This window comes from Beta vulgaris, chromosome 6 (assembly GCF_026745355.1).
Source record: "Beta vulgaris subsp. vulgaris cultivar EL10 chromosome 6, EL10.2, whole genome shotgun sequence".
Taxonomy (NCBI): Eukaryota; Viridiplantae; Streptophyta; class Magnoliopsida; order Caryophyllales; family Amaranthaceae; genus Beta; species Beta vulgaris.
Window position 1 is genome coordinate 13052224 of NC_079207.1, and position 16737 is coordinate 13068960.

Genomic DNA, 16737 nt, shown 5'->3' on the forward strand with positions numbered 1-16737 from the left:
AGGCCAGAGATGCCTATGGATGATAATAATATGTTTTATGAGTTAGATGGTTGTGATGGATAATCTAGTTAAAATTATATGACTTTATGGGGTGGATTGTTTTTGAGTTAGAACTTTTACTTATTTTATGTTTATGATGATTTTATACGTGAAACTTATTGTTATTATCGTATTTTACATGTGGAACTTATTGTGAAACTTTTAGTTATTATCGAATTTTATATGTTTGTCTAAATCAAATTACATTAAATGCATATGTGCCTATGTAGAATGGATGAAGATTTGGTACAATGACGTATATAACATTGCATAAGTTTAAGAGATTAACAACCCAAGTTGAACAGACGTCTTTGCATTCGGGGGGAGAATGGTGGCATCATTATATACCTAGGATCTTGATTGTTGACAGACCATCGTAACATGTGTAAGGAATAATTAACTTCGGCTAAGTAGAGAAATATTTGTAAGTCTTGCTAATATGCTTAGAGCACAACTTCTAGTAGAATAATAATAATAATAATAATAATAATAATAATAATAATAATAATAATAATAATAATAATAATAATAATAATTTTTAATTAGTAATAGTAATAGTAATAGTAATAGTAATAGTAATAGTAATAGTAATAGTAATAGTAATAGTAATAGTAATAGTAATAGTAATAGTAATAGTAATAGTAATAGTAATAGTAATAGTAATAGTAATAGTAATAGTAATGATGATGATGAAATAATCGTAACTGTAATTATATTATTTTATTATGAGAGAAATAAATTAGGAACTGAACAAAACTAATTGGAACCGAAACTCTGTTGGTTGGATGTAAAACATTTTTAATGTAGAATATTTTACATGAAAAATCCAATTCTGAAGCTAATTTTCTTTTGTTTGGTTCAATGACTTCAATCTAAAAAAAGTTATGGAAATCTCTATTCTATATGGGAAGAGGGGTAGGACACTAAAATATTAGAAATCCCATTTTATCCTCATAACATCCCTATTCTAACTACTTACTTTAATGAAAAAATAAAAAATAAAACTACCTAATTAATTTTAAAAATAAAAAAATATTACAAAAAGAAAACCATCAACAATTTAAATATTCCTAATTTATTAGAAATAATTAATAATTAATTTAATTTTTTTCATCTCCTAAAAGAAATTAATTTTCTACGTATCTTCGCACGCATCGCGTGCATATAAAAACTAGTAAGAAATATAGAAGGGGGAGGAAGAGAATGGATAAGAGGAGAGTAAAAGGTTGCTAAGAAGAAGGGAGAAAAATGCGTTTTCCTTTTTTTTTAAAGGAAAATAATTTCCACCTATAGCTATTTTGATTGAAAGCTTGTTTTACACCTCTTAGAATCTTAGCATACCAAACAACGGAAAATGAGATGAAAAGGAAAACTAATTTTCATGGAAAAATATTTTACACTCTACCAAACGGAGCATGAATCCAACTGATTGTAACTGAATTGAAAATAAGATGGAGAGAACAGGCTAGGAATAATAATCCTATTTATATGATAATATTTAGAGTCCTAACAGATCCTCGATGTACAATAAGCTATTACTAGTTTCATATGCATGTTTTTGTTAATGTATAAGTTCTTACTTTTTAATTGTTTGAAATTGCTTTAGTTAGATTATTTTAGTTTTCAATCAAAAATATCTCTTTTTAAGCATATTATTTTGAAAAATATTTTATGTGTACATTATATCTTATTATAAATTAGACAATCTTAAATTTGCTTATTAATTATTATACATAAATATAAATTAAGAAGGAATTGAATATTTTATAATTAACATTTTCTAATAAGAGAAGGGTAGAAAAGTAATCTTAGGACACATATTTTTTTTTGATCCATTGGACACATATAATAGGTCGCCTCAATCCTCATCTCTTCTAAACTTCCAAGTTCCAACTGTCTTCGGCCTGAGCTGTATGCGAGTAACACTCCAAAAAGACGCTCACAGTGCCGGTGCCGGTGCCCAACTCATACGCAAATTGAATTCCTTTAGAACCTCTGATAAGTCATACGCAAAGCTCGAATTGCAGAAGCTCGTTCCAGGTTCTTGTTTTGTTCCTTAGATGAATCTACTTGTTTTGTTGCGGATTTTGGTGTGGAATTGCGATTTTTGAGATTACTTCATGTGATTATTCATGCGATTGGTTTTATGCTGTTTGTTTCATGAATTCAACTTATTTTTTCTTTCTCATATATGTTATCTCATGTTTTTAGTGATAATTTACATGTTATAAACCTATGATTCGAATGAATTTCTGGTATAACTTGTTAATTCATGTTTGTTTGTTTCATGGAAGTAAATGATAAGAAAATTTATGTTACAATTTGTAGATGCGCATATTTGTGTTCACTTGTTCTTGCTTAATTTCATCAGATTAATTTTTCAAGTGTTGTGGCTGGAAATCAGTAATGAATGACCTCATCCCGGGCAATAAAAAATCCTATTATTTACAGTTGAAAAAAAATGAAAACACCCATTATAATGGCAGTCGCGGAATAAGAATGACACCGAAGTAGAAAAATGGCGCTGAAGGAGATGAACAATGCTAGAGTAGAAGAAATAGGTAGTTGAAATTTCTCTTCCTCTACTTTAGGGTTTGATACTTGTAGGAATGGAGTTAGAAACTTTGGGGGGTTGGTGGTTATGAGATTCAAGGGGTTTGGGGTGGAATTAGAATCCAAGGAGTATGAGGTTCCATACCAAATTACCTCAACCAAACACTTGTATGATTTTTAATAGTATGACATCCATCCAAATAAGCTCAACCAAACACTTAGTGAATCAATGAACAATTAGTCGAAACTAGTGAAGAAGATAAAATAGTTGAGATAGCATTGGACATAGAATTCATCCTTCAATTGCAGACAAAGCTAGCTGAAAGTATACTTACTTTTTGCCTTCATTTACTGGAAATCATAGTGCTTTCAGATTAATCTAAATATGTGAGCTCGAATTATGCTGAGGTTTTTTGTCGATGCAAAGGCCCATTTATCATTCACCTCAGTTGTTAATAGTAGTTTAAGTGCCAAATGAGCCCTAATGGATGTGGAGTGTGGTTGCTGCTGATAGCTTTTCATCTTGTTGAAGTTGCAGCTAATCTTTTTCCTCAAAGAGAATGAATTGAATTAGAAAAACACCCTTTTAGTTTCCAGTAGTTTTGTATCTTTTCTTGAATGTGGGGAGGTTAGGAAGTGAAAGTATTACAACAAGACTATCTTAACCATGCATTAAATTACTTTCTTTGATCTCATTGTAGCCATGGATCATGATTTTGTTTTTCTGATTTAAGAATATTGTACCCTTACTTGCTGAAACAGAAGTTGATAAGATATGATCTCGGTGAATGAAAACAAAATGCAATTCAAATTGGAATGATTCCATCCCTGACCTGAAAATTTTGATTCTTATTTTTTCCGTCCAATTTTAAAACAAGTTTGCATCCTTGTAAATTGCATTAAGAATGTGTGCGTGTGTGTGTGGGGGGTTATTTTAGGAGATGTGGCCGTTTGCCTCTCAAAGTGACCTGCTTTCAACCTAAACTATTGGACTTGATGCTTCTTTAATAAAACTGATTGTGGTTAAGGTAGAATTTTAGATGTCAAAGGAATCAGAATATTATTAGTATCAAGTCATCTAAGATCAATGAGGAACAACCTAACAGCTAGATGGTGGAACCTCACCAGATTTACACCTCAACAGAGGGCATTAATGTAAACACTTTTAGCCAATTCCCTTTGCTTTATCTTACCAGCTACCCACAACTACATTTGCATCAAGGATTATGAACTCAAATATCACGTCTTAAAGAGCTCTATAAGATTTTGGATTTTCTTACATTGAAAACGTAATTTTCTCCTTTCTATTGAAAGCTTGTAGTTATAGCCAAAAAAAAAATTACAACAGGAAGGCCCTAACCAAATAGATGGAGTGTAAAGTTCATGCAGGTGCCTTTCCTATTCTATCTTTGGTGAATATAACAAGTTTCGTTCGTCAGAGCCGACAAGTGAGTCTTTCCAGTGTACATCTTATTATGTATTGATTGTTGTTTGCGTATTCAGTTATTCCGCTATCCTGTGAGGAATTCATAAATCAGATAAGGATCTTAGAGAGTTTTCTTACTTGTTGCAGCTTGACTAATGAAATTGGATCCATCACTTAGATTAAATTAGAATTGTCTTTGATCCCCTCTTTCTTCTCTTTTTCTTTGTTTTTTTGTTTCTTCTGGTGGAGAGGGAGGAGATAGGCGTATATTGATGCATTAGGGGTTTTGTTTTTAATCATACATGAGGTATGCTCGTCATTGCTACAGATATAAAGCATATATCAAGCAAGCTATCAATTACTAGAATCATTCAGGAAATACCTTTTTTGTTAATAACTTGTAAGCCTCTGACCTAGCTGCGGAATTATAATAAAGTAACATTTAATTATTTTCGTTAAATGTAGTAACTAGGAAATTTCTTTCCTCCTGTTTTGTTGAAGTGAAGCAATCTGGTTTACTGCCTTTTGATGGACCTGGATCAATCTGATAGAGAGGCCATATATAATGAGCTTGGTCTGATTGGAAATGTGCCAGATAAGTTAATGTCGAACAACTCCATTGGAGTTCATGCATGAACCTGAGCTTTGATTTGGCTGAGCTGCTAACATACTCTCCTGGAGGGGTTAAACCATCAGCTTGTTATATTATTGTAGTCTATTTACTCGATTGATTGTAGGCTTTAGCTGATTGATAAACGTGTGCGCCCTAATTGTTTTCAAAGCCTGAAAAGATACTTTGCTGTTGATGAATTTTTGTTTTCCAGTAGCAAGCCTCTTTTGTCTTTATACCTAATGGCTTGCTTTGTGCATATTTTCATATTTATGTTGCTTCCAGCTTTTTTAAATGCTGAAGGCAAGAAAGGTCGTTGGCAAGGGAGAAGCAATGGCTGCTCACTATGCTTTTAGTCCTCATGAAGATGATGTGATTATAAAGCACAGGCTTCTCACACGCACTACCACCACAAGAGGTGAACCTCCATTGAAGAAGCTACAAAAGAAATTTACTGCATTTGCCCTTGAGATTGAGAAGGATGCAGATAATTACAACGATTGTGAGAGACTTGCAAAGGCCTTTTTGCAGGAGCTTAATACTTTTGAGATTCCTCTATGGAAAAGCAAAGTGGTTATTGATGCAAACGTGAGGGAGAAGGAGCATTTTAACGAGTTGAATGATGAAATAAATAGCCAGATTCTTCAAGTTCAGGCAGAAATTGAAGATCTAAAGAAAGAACTTGAAGCAAGCAAGATTGAGAGAAAACACAAGGAGGAGTGTGAGGCAATACGGAAAATAATTGCAATGCAGCGTCCTAGGTCAGAAACAGAGAGGATGATAGCAGCACTGGAGAAAGAGATAGCTGCCTTGGAAGCAGAAGACACAGCTAGTTCTAGACTGCTGGAACTTCGCAAGAAACAGTTTGCTCTGCTATTACATGTGGTATGTTATAATTTCCATTTCCCTGCTGCTTTATTTGTTGTTTTCCCTGTAGTTATGTCATCTAATCTCTGTCTATATACTCTTGATGGGTGCTGTCTTGGGGTGTTATCATCATACTGAGCTCTGTTTGTAAGTGCAATACAATGGAGTGTTTTTTTACTAATCATTTATTGTGTAGGTTGATGAGTTACAGATGACGATAGAGGATGAGCAGAAGAGTCTAGCTGAAGAGATGAAAAATCTTTCCGACGAGCAGAAGGTTGGTCCAGAAGATATGAACAGTGGTGCAGCAGCTATGAATGTTGATTAGCCATTTACTGTTGTTTTCCTTGGTACATGAATGAATAACTATATAAAATCATGATCATTGTACCATCGTCTTGTTCATGCTCTGAAGTCTGAATGATCCTAAAGATTCTTGCTTTGCAGGACTGAGGTGCCGTTACCATGAACAACACGATCTGCTTATTTCTTATTAGATAAGCAGGATCTTATTGCGATGATCATGAGTTGTGCTAACTCTTGCAAAGCATGAATTGGAAAGTTTGGAAACGATATCGTTTCAAGCTCCATACATGGCTAATAGAAACCCTGAAGCTCCTGAAGTAACACAAGGCTAAGGGATTAAAATTCCCACAAGGAAACATGTGTGCAGGACTGATTGTAGTTTCCTTTTATGCCTCTGGTATTTATCAAATATGAGAGGAAAATGATTCCTCGTGTTTAATTATATGGGACTTTCATTTATATTTAACAAATCAAAGATCCCTTAATTTAAGAAAGAAGAAATTGGTGATGGAAAGTTCAGAATTGATTTTTTTTGTTTAGATAAAGTAATTTCAGGAGAAAACCTCATACATTACACTAGGTCTATATAAGATTACTCTTATCATTCCGAACTTTTAAATAGCATAAATCATTTCCCCTACTTATTAGTCAACCACATAATAACAGGAAATATCATGGAATTTCCTTTCAAACCTGGTTATTAACCAAATAAACAGAAATGTTAACTTGTTTCTTTTCCCCTCCCATTCCTTCCATTCCTATCATCTTTGGCCTCCTTAAAAATCCAAACAAGCTATGGAGTACCCGAGATCGAGCCGCTTCATCATCATCATCATCGTCGTTTTTAGTAGGTTGAGGAGATGATCTTTGTACATGCCATGAGAAAGAAGAGGAAGATGATTTCCCTGACGATGTCATGGACCACCTAGCCAACTTCTCCAGGTAGAATGTGTAATCCTTAATACATTCAGGGTCCAACTCCAACTTAACCTTCAACTTGGGTTTAGCCACCCTCTTTTCCTTTCCCCATTTCCACCTTAACCAAGAAATGGGGAAGCAACCACTCTTATGACCCGAAATCAACTGAAGTCGGGTCAACAAAGATGAAGGGAAGTTTTTGGTATTGGAAGGGAGACTCATGGACTTTACCCATTGTGCTTGGAGTTCTCTTGATGGTGATGAAGAGAAGGAGCTGGATTTAGATAATGCTGGTGATGATGATGAAGATGATATTAATGGTGGTGCTAGTTCATGGGTGTAATGTTGTTGGAACTTCGAAACTCCGGGTCGGGTCTCCCAAGTGAATGGGATTGCTCCTGGTTTCTTGAATGAGTCGTCTGCTACTACTATTTCCATTTCTACTTCTCTATTCTTCACTTACGCATACACACTACATATTTATAGACCATGACCTCAGTGTGTTAGCTAATTTGATTGGTAATGTCTTGAAGGATGATACGTGATATACCAAATGATTAAATATGATCTATATCTCTGCATTGTATGGTCTTTATAGACCATAAATTATAACAATGATGAGCTAATAACATTGTGGTGCTTGCTGTAGTCGGGAAAAGAACGGAGACTCATGCCACTCTTCTAACGTCATGGATAGATTAGAGGTATGTCTCATGCCATAACTAATCATGCTCCTTCATATGTTCCGAAAAAACAAAAAGGTCACAATATTGTACGAAGAACATTTTAAATATAGTTAAACATAGTACTTTGTAAGAATATTATACACATCTTAACATATGTGATCTGCTATATGCAGGGGTGCTTTTAATATACTCCTATATTTCTAAATAACTAGTATTTGGACTCGAGCGTTGCCCCGGATTGGTATTGCATTTTCGAACTTGATATGTATTTTTTTCCGTTCTCACTAAAATATATTAAGGAAAACTCAACATTTAAAAGATATGAATATAATAATGTGGTACTTAAAGCATGATTAAAAGTTTGTTGAGATGATAATTGTGTCATATATAACAGCAAGAGGTCACTGGTTCAAATCTTGTTGCAAGCTAATTTTACTTTTGTTGATTGACATGACTTATGTACACATTGCACAATTCTAGTGGAGTAAAAGTGAGTAACAGAGGTGCCACGTGGTGTGTATGCATTGTCAGGCACGCCTTTTAGTATATTTGTATAGACGGTTACACTTTGACTTTTGGCACCATTCACAAATTTCAATTTAACTATTACTTGTGATTTATGGGTAAGAAAATATAGTCATGTGAAGTCTTTTGATTCATTATGTACTTTAGAATGTCATTTTTTGTAATTTTTACAAATACAAAATTAGAGATATTAATGCTCAAAATTTTACATCGGTAATGTGTGAAAAGTGAAAAGTTAAAGTGTAATTACTTCCTCCGGTTTTTGTTAGTGTACCCATATATTTTGTACAGAGTTTTAGGAGAAATAGTGTTGTGGGATATAGAAAAAAAAGAAAAAAGATTAATTTATATTAAAATTGAATGTGTGTTATGCAAAGTTAGTGGCCCCATTTCAAAAAAAGAAACAAAAAAGGGGTAAACTAATAAGAGAAATCCCAAAAAATAATACGGATAAAACTAATACAAATTGGAGAAAATATTTAGAAACATAGATAGTATCTTTTTTCTTGTAAAGAGGTTGTGAAATTACATCATTTGGCCCCTTAAGGAGCTAGGAAGGGGGAGGAAACAATCAACCGAATTTCTAGCAGGGGGATTTCGGGATCCCACTTCATAGGGGGGTACGAATTGAATCTTTGTTAAAGGGGTGGAAACATGAAGCTAGGAGGCCGGGGTGGAAACATATAGTCGGATTCTTGGGATTTGGGAATCTAACTTTGTAAGGGGTAAGAATTAAACCCGGTCACACAAGTGGAAAGAGAGTCTCCAACTAATTAGGCAAACTTGATTCTTAAAAAGGATTTTGTTTTAAGGGAATAATACTTACGTGTAGAATATATTTAGTACATTTGTTAGAAAACAAAGGGCCTAAAACTAGTAAAACTTTTAGCGGAAGCGCACAAAACACCTCGTAAACTAGATGTTGCATGTATTTAGAAAGAAAGCACAAATAAAGGTGTTTCCTTTGCAAAATACATTCTCATAGAAAGGATTTTATGAGAGGACAAACTAGAGTAACCACCTCAGAACCAAGTAACTAGACTAAATTCATGATCTAAAATAGGGCAAATTTGTAACAATAGTTGAGGTTGTAGCTTATAGCTTTGAGAGTAGATGTTAGTTATTCTAATAACAATTAGTGGTTGTGTCTAGTTGTTAGCTCTTAAAATTGCAATAGTAATATGTCAATGTTCGATTAAAAAAAGTTGTCGAATTGGCTGTTTACAAATAATTAGTCAACGTCTCAGATAAAACATTAATGTAAATTTATATGGCATTAGCCACTATCTTAAAAGTTGCAAATTCACCTTTTAACAACTTGGAACATTATTTCTACAACTAAAAACTACCCACGCTAGTACACTACTACTTTACCAAAATATTTTTCTTAATTAGTGTTCATTTCAAAAGCTTTGGGCTTAAACACCCAACGAAGATAGAATCAGAGAGGTGGTAAACGGGTCACAGAGATAGGGTTATATTCGGCTGCTATTAAATTCAAGGTACGATCAATTCGAGTACGCATCAGGTCCATGAAAATCCTGGTCGGATGCGCGTTTGATGACTCAAGTCAATATTGATCTGGTTGAATCAGCTCGGATAAATTCAGTCAGAAAACTTGAAGTTTGATAATCATATCATGAAAATATCAATTCTACAATCAATTTACTAACTTTTATGCACGAATGATAGTATCTTGTCATAGCTTTGTTGCTATTTGGAAAATCTATCAAAAGCACACAAACTATGCAAGATTGAAATTATTTTTCTAGAATTATGTTTCTTGTTTTTATCCAACAGTAAAGAGAAGGAAACATTTTGAAGCTCTTAAAATATGTCCCACATCAATCATAAAATGCCCTACTATTAAGTATTAATAACTCCTGAGCATTCCAATTAAAAAGATAAGATACACAAATTCGGGGTACAAGTCAGATTCATGTCATAAATTTCAAGTCAATTTCGAGTCGGACAGATTTAAATCGATTTGTCTTAAGGTACAAATCATCTTTAGGGCTACTTGCTTTCAGGGTTGGGTCGGGTTGGGTTATTTCGGATTCTAGTTCTATTTCGAGATGTTTTCACTTGCCAAGGCGAGTCTCGGGTTTGATATTTTGGGGTCAAATATCGTGTACGGATCCGTTTTGTGAGCTCTACGGAAACAGCATCTTCGGTAGGAGAATTTTTCTATCAGAGGCTGGTCGTTGATAAAACGCTATGTTATTAAAGATATGGAATTATATGCGTATGCCTTTCCTTTTTAGTCCTTAACTGAGTTTCTTATTTGTGCTTTGCAATTTAGTTCTATAATTCGCCGGAGCCGACCGCATATTCGCCACCGCCCACCGCCCCCCGCCAGTCTCCGTCGCCGACCTCAGTCAGTTAGTCAGTCGTCACCTCAGTAGTTCAGTCAGGCAGTAAGTTTTCTAAACCCTAAGTTTTAGTTTTAGTTTTAGTTTTAGTTTTTTTTTTCTAGGTAATATTTACATTGTTTGGTTGTGAATTGTGATTCTTGTGAAATGTGAATTTGTGATTGTGGATTTATGGTTGTTGATTGATTTGTTGTTGGTTTGGAATTGGTCATGAACTCATGAATTCATGATTTAGGAAATTGTTAGTTTGTAATTTCGAATTTCTAATTAGGAAATTGTAAATATGAGTTGATTTATAATTGAAATATTGAATAGTTTGGTTTGATGACTTTGATATGTAATTGATTAATGTTTATCAATTTAATAGGAAATTTCAAGTGATTCACATTCATGTGATTGTAACAAGTCCAAAGCTAAGGGAAAACAACCCGATCTTCGACAATTTATCTTTATAAGAATGAAATCCCAAGAAACATCTTCACCCGCTCATAGTGAAACACCTCAAACTGTCTGTATATGATGTTGAATTGTGTTGTACTGTTTTTTCTAAAATAAATTTCCGAATGCTCGACGGTTGGATTTTTTCCCCACTATGAGAATCCCGGCTCCGCCACTGGTAACAGTCAATTAGGGTTTTGATATTTGAGTCTGATTTCTTGTTTTATCTACCTTCTTTTTTTCTAGTTTCTATATTCTCCATTCCAGTTTTTCATATAAAAAGTTGTCCAATTATCGCAGTCAATTTCGGCTTCTAAACTCCATCAAATTAACAGGAACGAATAAGAAGTGTGAGAGAAAAAGAGTGCGGATAAATCAATTTTATCGACAAGATCGAAAGCTGGAATTTTGCAGACATTTGAAGGTTTGTTTAGGAGTAATGATTAAGTTGTAGGAATAAAACTTTGATTTTACATACTTTTGAGGGATAATGCAGATTTTTATATGCTCTTAAGCTTTTATATGATTTTTTTAGGACCTGTTTTTAGTTCTGATTGATTTCACGTTGTTATAGGACAAACTGTATGTTCCTGGATTAGGTTGACCTGATTTTATTTACTTAATTGCTGTTGTGAATCATGTTCTTTTAGAATTTTTGTTTAACTATTATTAGTATCATTGAATGCCCAAATTAGTACACACACGTCCATAGGATGCAACCATACGCATGATGAACATGAAGTACTAGATTATGAACACAAGCAATACCAATGAACATGACCAACAGAGATATACATATGTTCATTTGGCTTGTTAGCCATGTACATGTGTTCATTTGGCTTGTTATATATGTGTATTTGGCTTGTTAGCCATGTACATGTGCGTACCATGCTCTAAGTATAAACTGTGTGCACCATCTAGGCATTGCATAGAATGCCATGCTTATCTATGTTTTAACTTGATATTTTCAGTGTGTAAATTCTTTTATAGTTTATGAACTCTAAATTCATGCTCTATATAGTTAGTTATGCAATGAAGTACATAATTTGTATCAGGACTTGGGAGTGATGGTGTAGCATACATGAATAATGAATTGCTGGTGGATGAGTTTTGGCTGCATAAACTTTGTTCTGGAAGGAAAATTTTTGCTCTATATAGTTAGTTATTCTTCATTAGATTGCCTCTCACCATGGCTCGCTGTCAATCACCTCAAGTAGCCAACCTGGTCCTACTTTCCTTTGTCAATTATAGGATGTATTATATCTTTTGGAATTTGAATTTTAGTGAAATACCTAATCTCTAAGCAAATTTTGGAGTATGGAAAAAGATTCATTGATTTGTTATATTTGAACCTTTGCTACATTCTTATTTGTAAACAAAGTTGTTTGAAGTTCTCTTATGTAGTTTCTAAGTTATAAAATGTTCCGCGATAATATTTCATTTCCTATCAGCTGCTTTTTTTTGCTTTACTAGACAATGATCATAATGTTACTTGCATTTAACTCTTTGGTATATAGAGGAGAGAAGGAAGTTAGAACAAATGATACTATCTTATATGTAATTATTTTTCCCTTCTGGTTTGGGATTTTCCAAGCTACGCAAGGACTATTGAAACTTCTGAATACTTGTTAGGATTTTCAATTTTCAGTGCTTTAGGAAAGGATTATAGACAATTTTGCAATAAAGAAATCTAGTTTTGTTTGCGGTGAATGACATTTGTTCTTGCTCTTCTTTCCATTCTCTTGTTTCTCTATTTGAATCCTCTGTTCAATCTTGAGTCGTTTGCTGAAACTCCGCTTCTGAAGACTAATGCTGAAACTCTTTCTAAACCATGCTTTAGCCAATACGTAGTTGATTGATTCCTTACCAGATGAACAAAGTCTATTTCCAAAAGTTTTAATATTCTGGTTCCAGTCTCGTCTAGGTTGGACCAGTTTGCAGCTTTGGGATAAGAAACTGAAAGATTTTTCTTCGAAGTTTACTTTCATTGATTGTGTCCATGACCATAGTTGATCATATCAATTAGAATTGCTGTCATTGCCTACTGGTCTTGCTGATAATTCCTTTTGTGCTTCAGCTAAGAGGTGTGATTGAACGACCATCTTCAGTAGGTGATAAAAGAGATCTATTATATTTTTCTGAGAAATGGCTTTGGTGGTGATTTGCGGGCAGCCATGCAGTGGAAAGTCAACAGCTGCAACATGTCTAACAGAAGCTCTCAGAGACTCGGAAACTAACTTAGCTGTCCGGATTATCAATGAAGCTTTCTTTCATCTAGATCGCAACCAAGGTTACGCCAATATGACTGCTGAAAAGAATGTAAGAGGAGTGCTGAGGTCTGAAGTCGATAGATCTGTGTCTAAAGAAAATATTGTTATAGTAGATTCCTTAAATAGCATAAAAGGTTACCGATACGAGTTATGGTGTTTGGCACGTGCAGCAGGAGTTAGATACTGTGTGTTATATTGTGATGTGGAAGAAAGTGATTGTCGAAAATGGAATGAAGATCGCAAAGAAAAAGGTGAAGCAGCATATGACGAAGATATCTTTGAAGACCTAGTGAGAAGGTTTGAGAAACCAGAGAGTAGAAATAGATGGGATTCTCCTTTGTTTGAGTTGCAGCCATCTAAAGATCGGATAGAGAAATCCTCTCCTGCCATATTGGATGCTGTCTCATACTTGACAAAAAAGATAGACTCAAAAACAAGGGATGTCAAAGTTTTGCAGCCAACAATTGCCACGCAAAGCGGACGACCTTCAGAAGCGAATTCCCTTTATGAGTTGGATCGCGCAACGCAAGAGGTAATGAATGCGATTGTTGCAGCGCAATCCCAGGCACTTGGAGGGCCTCTTAATGGAATTTCCATTGATCAGGGATTACCAACCATTAACATTCAAAGTTTAGTTGGATTACCTGAATTACGTAGGCTCCGTAGGACTTTCATAAAATTGACGGGGCAAACTAGCTTAAGTGGTCCGCCCCCTCCTGCAGATGCAGCAAGTGCAAAGAGGATGTTTGTGGATTATTTGAACCGAGAACTGGGAGTTTGATATGCTAATAGGATATGTTGTAATGATCCTTCAGGCCTCAGAAGACATTCCAGAGGTTTAGTAGTGAGTTGGTTATGTATATTTGCATGAGCAGTTTTCACTTGGTGCTTTGGAGATACCCAAATTTTGTAAAAGTTGATTATACTCTGTTGCAATACCACATTTTCTTTCTCTGGACGTGTTTGTTTCAGAGTTTAGTACTATTTTTTTGTTCACCAACATAGAGAAAACTACTGTCAAAAACTACCTCCAAAAACGCATCTTCGTGAAAAACTACCTTATAGAGAAGAAATTACCTTTTAAAACAAAAATGTTGTAAGAAATTATTTTTAATCGGTTTTAGTTGACGACCTTTCTCAGCATTGACCTTTTATCTTTTCCCTTCCTTTTCCTCTATTTTCACCCAAATTTTCCCCTCTATTTTTCCCTTCTTATGATTTATTGGTTATTACTCCCTCCGTCTTTTTTTATTTGCTACAAGCACTTTTTCACAAAGACCAAGGAGGGAGTGGGGACCATTGACATAAATGGAATTAACAAAAAAGCATATAGGTAAATTGTGGGACCTATGTATTATATATGGAAACATTTACAAAATCAAGAAGGGAGTGATGGCAAATTTGTAAATAAAGTGTGGGACCTATGTACTATATATGAAAATGTTTGCAAATGTAGCAAATAAATTAAAACACCCCTAAATGGTAAAATGTAGCAAATAAAAAAAGACGGAGGGAGTACTTATTACCAGCTTTAGAGGTACTTGGAAGGACAGCAGTTTGAGATGTGCTTTCTAGTTTCTATTCTACTCTGCTTTACTGGAATTCCATTGCAGGCCCCAACGAGAGGAATTTCTCACATGGTTGCAGTCATTAGACCAGCTCATAATAAGTAAGAAAACGTCTGCCACCTTCCGAATCTCTGAACTATCAAGATCTCTGTTTCCTACTTTCTGTCCATTTTTTAGCTGTACTACTGTCTGTTTGGACTTTGGAGCAATGATCTAAACTCTTGCCTTGTTTTTAATTAAACTCCTTTTTTAATAGATTAGTGTGGGATGTGGATATATAAACACTGCTGTGCTAAATCTTGCATGGATTTAAAATGTCCAAATGAACTTGTCATGAAGTATTTCTCAAAATCAGAGAGATTTTGCTTTAGTTTCTAATAACACATTCAAAAAATTAATCAGCCCGTTCTTGACGTTTTGGAGGTCCTGGGGCGAACTAAAAAAAATAGGCCCTCCCTAATGTCAGCTACTATTTTTGACGTATATTGATTTAATCATATATATACAAATATATTAAAAGACGTGCGTGACAATGTATATACGCCACGTGGCACCTCTGTTACTCCGCTAGAATTGTGCAATATGTACATAAACCATGTCAATTAACAAAAGTAAAATTGGTTTGCAACAAGATTTGAACCTGTGGCACCTCTATTACTCTACAATAATTGTGCTATGTGTACATAAGTCATGTCAATTAACAAAAGTAAAATTAGCTTGCAACAAGATTTGAACCTGTGGCACCTCTATTACTCCACTAGAATTGTGCAATATGTACATAAGTCATGTCAATTAACAAAAGTAAAATTAGCTTGCAATAAGATTTGAACATGTGGCACCTCTGTTACTCCACTAGAATTGTGCAATATGTACATAAGTCATGTCAATTAACAAAAGTAAAATTAGCTTGCAACAAGATTTGAACCCAGGACCTCTTGCCATTATACATGACACAATTATCATCTCAACCAACTTTTAAGTGTCTACATTATTATATTTGTATATTTTAAATATTGAGTTTTCCTTAATATATTTTGATGGGAATAATGAAAAAAATGCATATCAAATTCGTAAAACAATACCAACCAGTGGCAAGTCCCGAGCCCAAATACTAGTTAATGATTAAAGTTTGGTTGAATATGGGTTTCGTAACTCATGAAATTTAGATTCATTTTAGCTTACATTTTGTATAAGGTACCCACTTGATTAATGGTTAATTGGTTGCATTTTTTATGACTTGTCTTCCTAAATTAAGTGATGTATTGCTTCTTAAATTTATCACATCATCCTCTACATTGAGTTATCAATTGGAGCCTCGGTTTTGGATTACGAAATTTGTAAGCGTTTATTACTTCTTTAATATTTTTTCAGGGTTTGAATTGTGAAAAAAGGAAATAAACTTTTTAACAATTCCACTTTGACATTTGCGTTTTTTTATTAACATCTAATATATTTGACTATCCTACTTTATTAATTTGTACAATTTTTTGTAAAAAAGAACATTTTGAATGTAAATATGTAATTTACAATAACATAAATTTATTAATATTTCATATGAACATTTATCCTTATACATTAGTAACTTTATAGTCGAAGTAGAGCAAAAGAACCATGTAAACATAAAAATTGAACAATTATATAAAATCGAAGGGGGTATGAAATAGCAGTAGTTACTCTATATGAGAAGGCAAAAAAAACCCACATACTAAAGATTAAGTAGCTATTTAAAACCATTATTGGAAATAAAAGAAAACCAAAAAGAAAAAAAAATGGCAACTGAAGCTTACAAAGGAAAAAAATAGAAAGTTAAAAGACACAAAAAGTAGAATAAAAGAAAAGTAAAAAGAAAAAAATAGAAAGTAAGACAAAAACTTTACGGGTGAGGATTCGGACCTCGGACGGACGAAATGCAACGAAAACAATCACGGACAACAAACCAATGAGCTACCACTAGTTATAGATAAATGTAATGCAACACTAATTTATTTATTCAATAATATCAAATTGCAAAAACAGTAACTTGGACTTTTTTTTCCTTGACCTGGGCGGGCATCCCTCCTACCCGGGCTTAGGGACGAGTCTGGTTATACACCCAGGTACATTATACTTATATACCATGAGCATAGTACACCCAAGACTATTGTGCTGCTCATTGCTCA

General features: G+C 34.1%; 3 protein-coding genes across 9 annotated transcripts; 2 read left to right on the forward strand and 1 right to left on the reverse strand.

Annotated features, from left to right (window-relative positions):
• Positions 1 to 1900: 1900 nt before the first annotated feature.
• On the forward strand, positions 1901 to 12187 carry LOC104895807 (THO complex subunit 7A). 6 transcript variants are annotated; one of them, XR_007274985.2, is made up of 7 exons: positions 1901 to 2079; positions 4914 to 5513; positions 5692 to 5772; positions 7369 to 7423; positions 10233 to 10347; positions 11041 to 11164; positions 11796 to 12187. XR_007274985.2 is itself a non-coding variant. In XM_048645885.2 (4 exons), exons 2-4 carry the CDS (start codon positions 4923 to 4925, stop codon positions 5946 to 5948), a joined length of 678 nt encoding a protein of 225 aa, XP_048501842.1. In that variant the 5' UTR covers positions 1901 to 2079; positions 4914 to 4922; the 3' UTR covers positions 5949 to 6243. The 6 variants fall into 6 exon arrangements, 4 of the variants coding, with proteins under 4 accessions (XP_048501842.1, XP_010680720.1, XP_010680719.1 ...); XR_007274984.2 differs by having other exon boundaries at positions 11076 to 11164; XM_048645885.2 differs by lacking the exons at positions 7369 to 7423; positions 10233 to 10347; positions 11041 to 11164; positions 11796 to 12187 and adding an exon at positions 5943 to 6243.
• On the reverse strand, positions 6315 to 7157 carry LOC104895808 (hypothetical protein). Its single transcript, XM_010682421.4, has one exon. It carries the CDS (start codon positions 7155 to 7157, stop codon positions 6489 to 6491), a length of 669 nt encoding a protein of 222 aa, XP_010680723.3. The 3' UTR covers positions 6315 to 6488.
• On the forward strand, positions 10234 to 13968 carry LOC109135325 (protein KTI12 homolog). Of its 2 annotated transcripts, XM_019250199.3 has the most exons (3): positions 10294 to 10347; positions 11076 to 11164; positions 12818 to 13968. In XM_019250199.3, the coding sequence occupies exon 3, from the start codon at positions 12886 to 12888 to the stop codon at positions 13789 to 13791; it is 906 nt and encodes a 301-aa protein (XP_019105744.2). In that variant the 5' UTR covers positions 10294 to 10347; positions 11076 to 11164; positions 12818 to 12885; the 3' UTR covers positions 13792 to 13968. The 2 variants fall into 2 exon arrangements, with proteins under 2 accessions (XP_019105746.2, XP_019105744.2); XM_019250201.3 differs by lacking the exon at positions 11076 to 11164 and having other exon boundaries at positions 10234 to 10347.
• Positions 13969 to 16737: the final 2769 nt, after the last annotated feature.

Coding starts and splice junctions, on each gene's coding strand:
- LOC104895807 (XM_010682417.4), top strand. CDS start 4,923: ATGCTGAAGGCAAGAAAGGTCGTTGGCAAGGGAGAAGCAATGGCTGCT. Junction 5,514..5,691: donor TTGCTCTGCTATTACATGTG/GTATGTTATAAT, acceptor TTTATTGTGTAG/GTTGATGAGTTACAGATGAC.
- LOC104895808 (XM_010682421.4), bottom strand. CDS start 7,157: ATGGAAATAGTAGTAGCAGACGACTCATTCAAGAAACCAGGAGCAATC.
- LOC109135325 (XM_019250201.3), top strand. CDS start 12,886: ATGGCTTTGGTGGTGATTTGCGGGCAGCCATGCAGTGGAAAGTCAACA.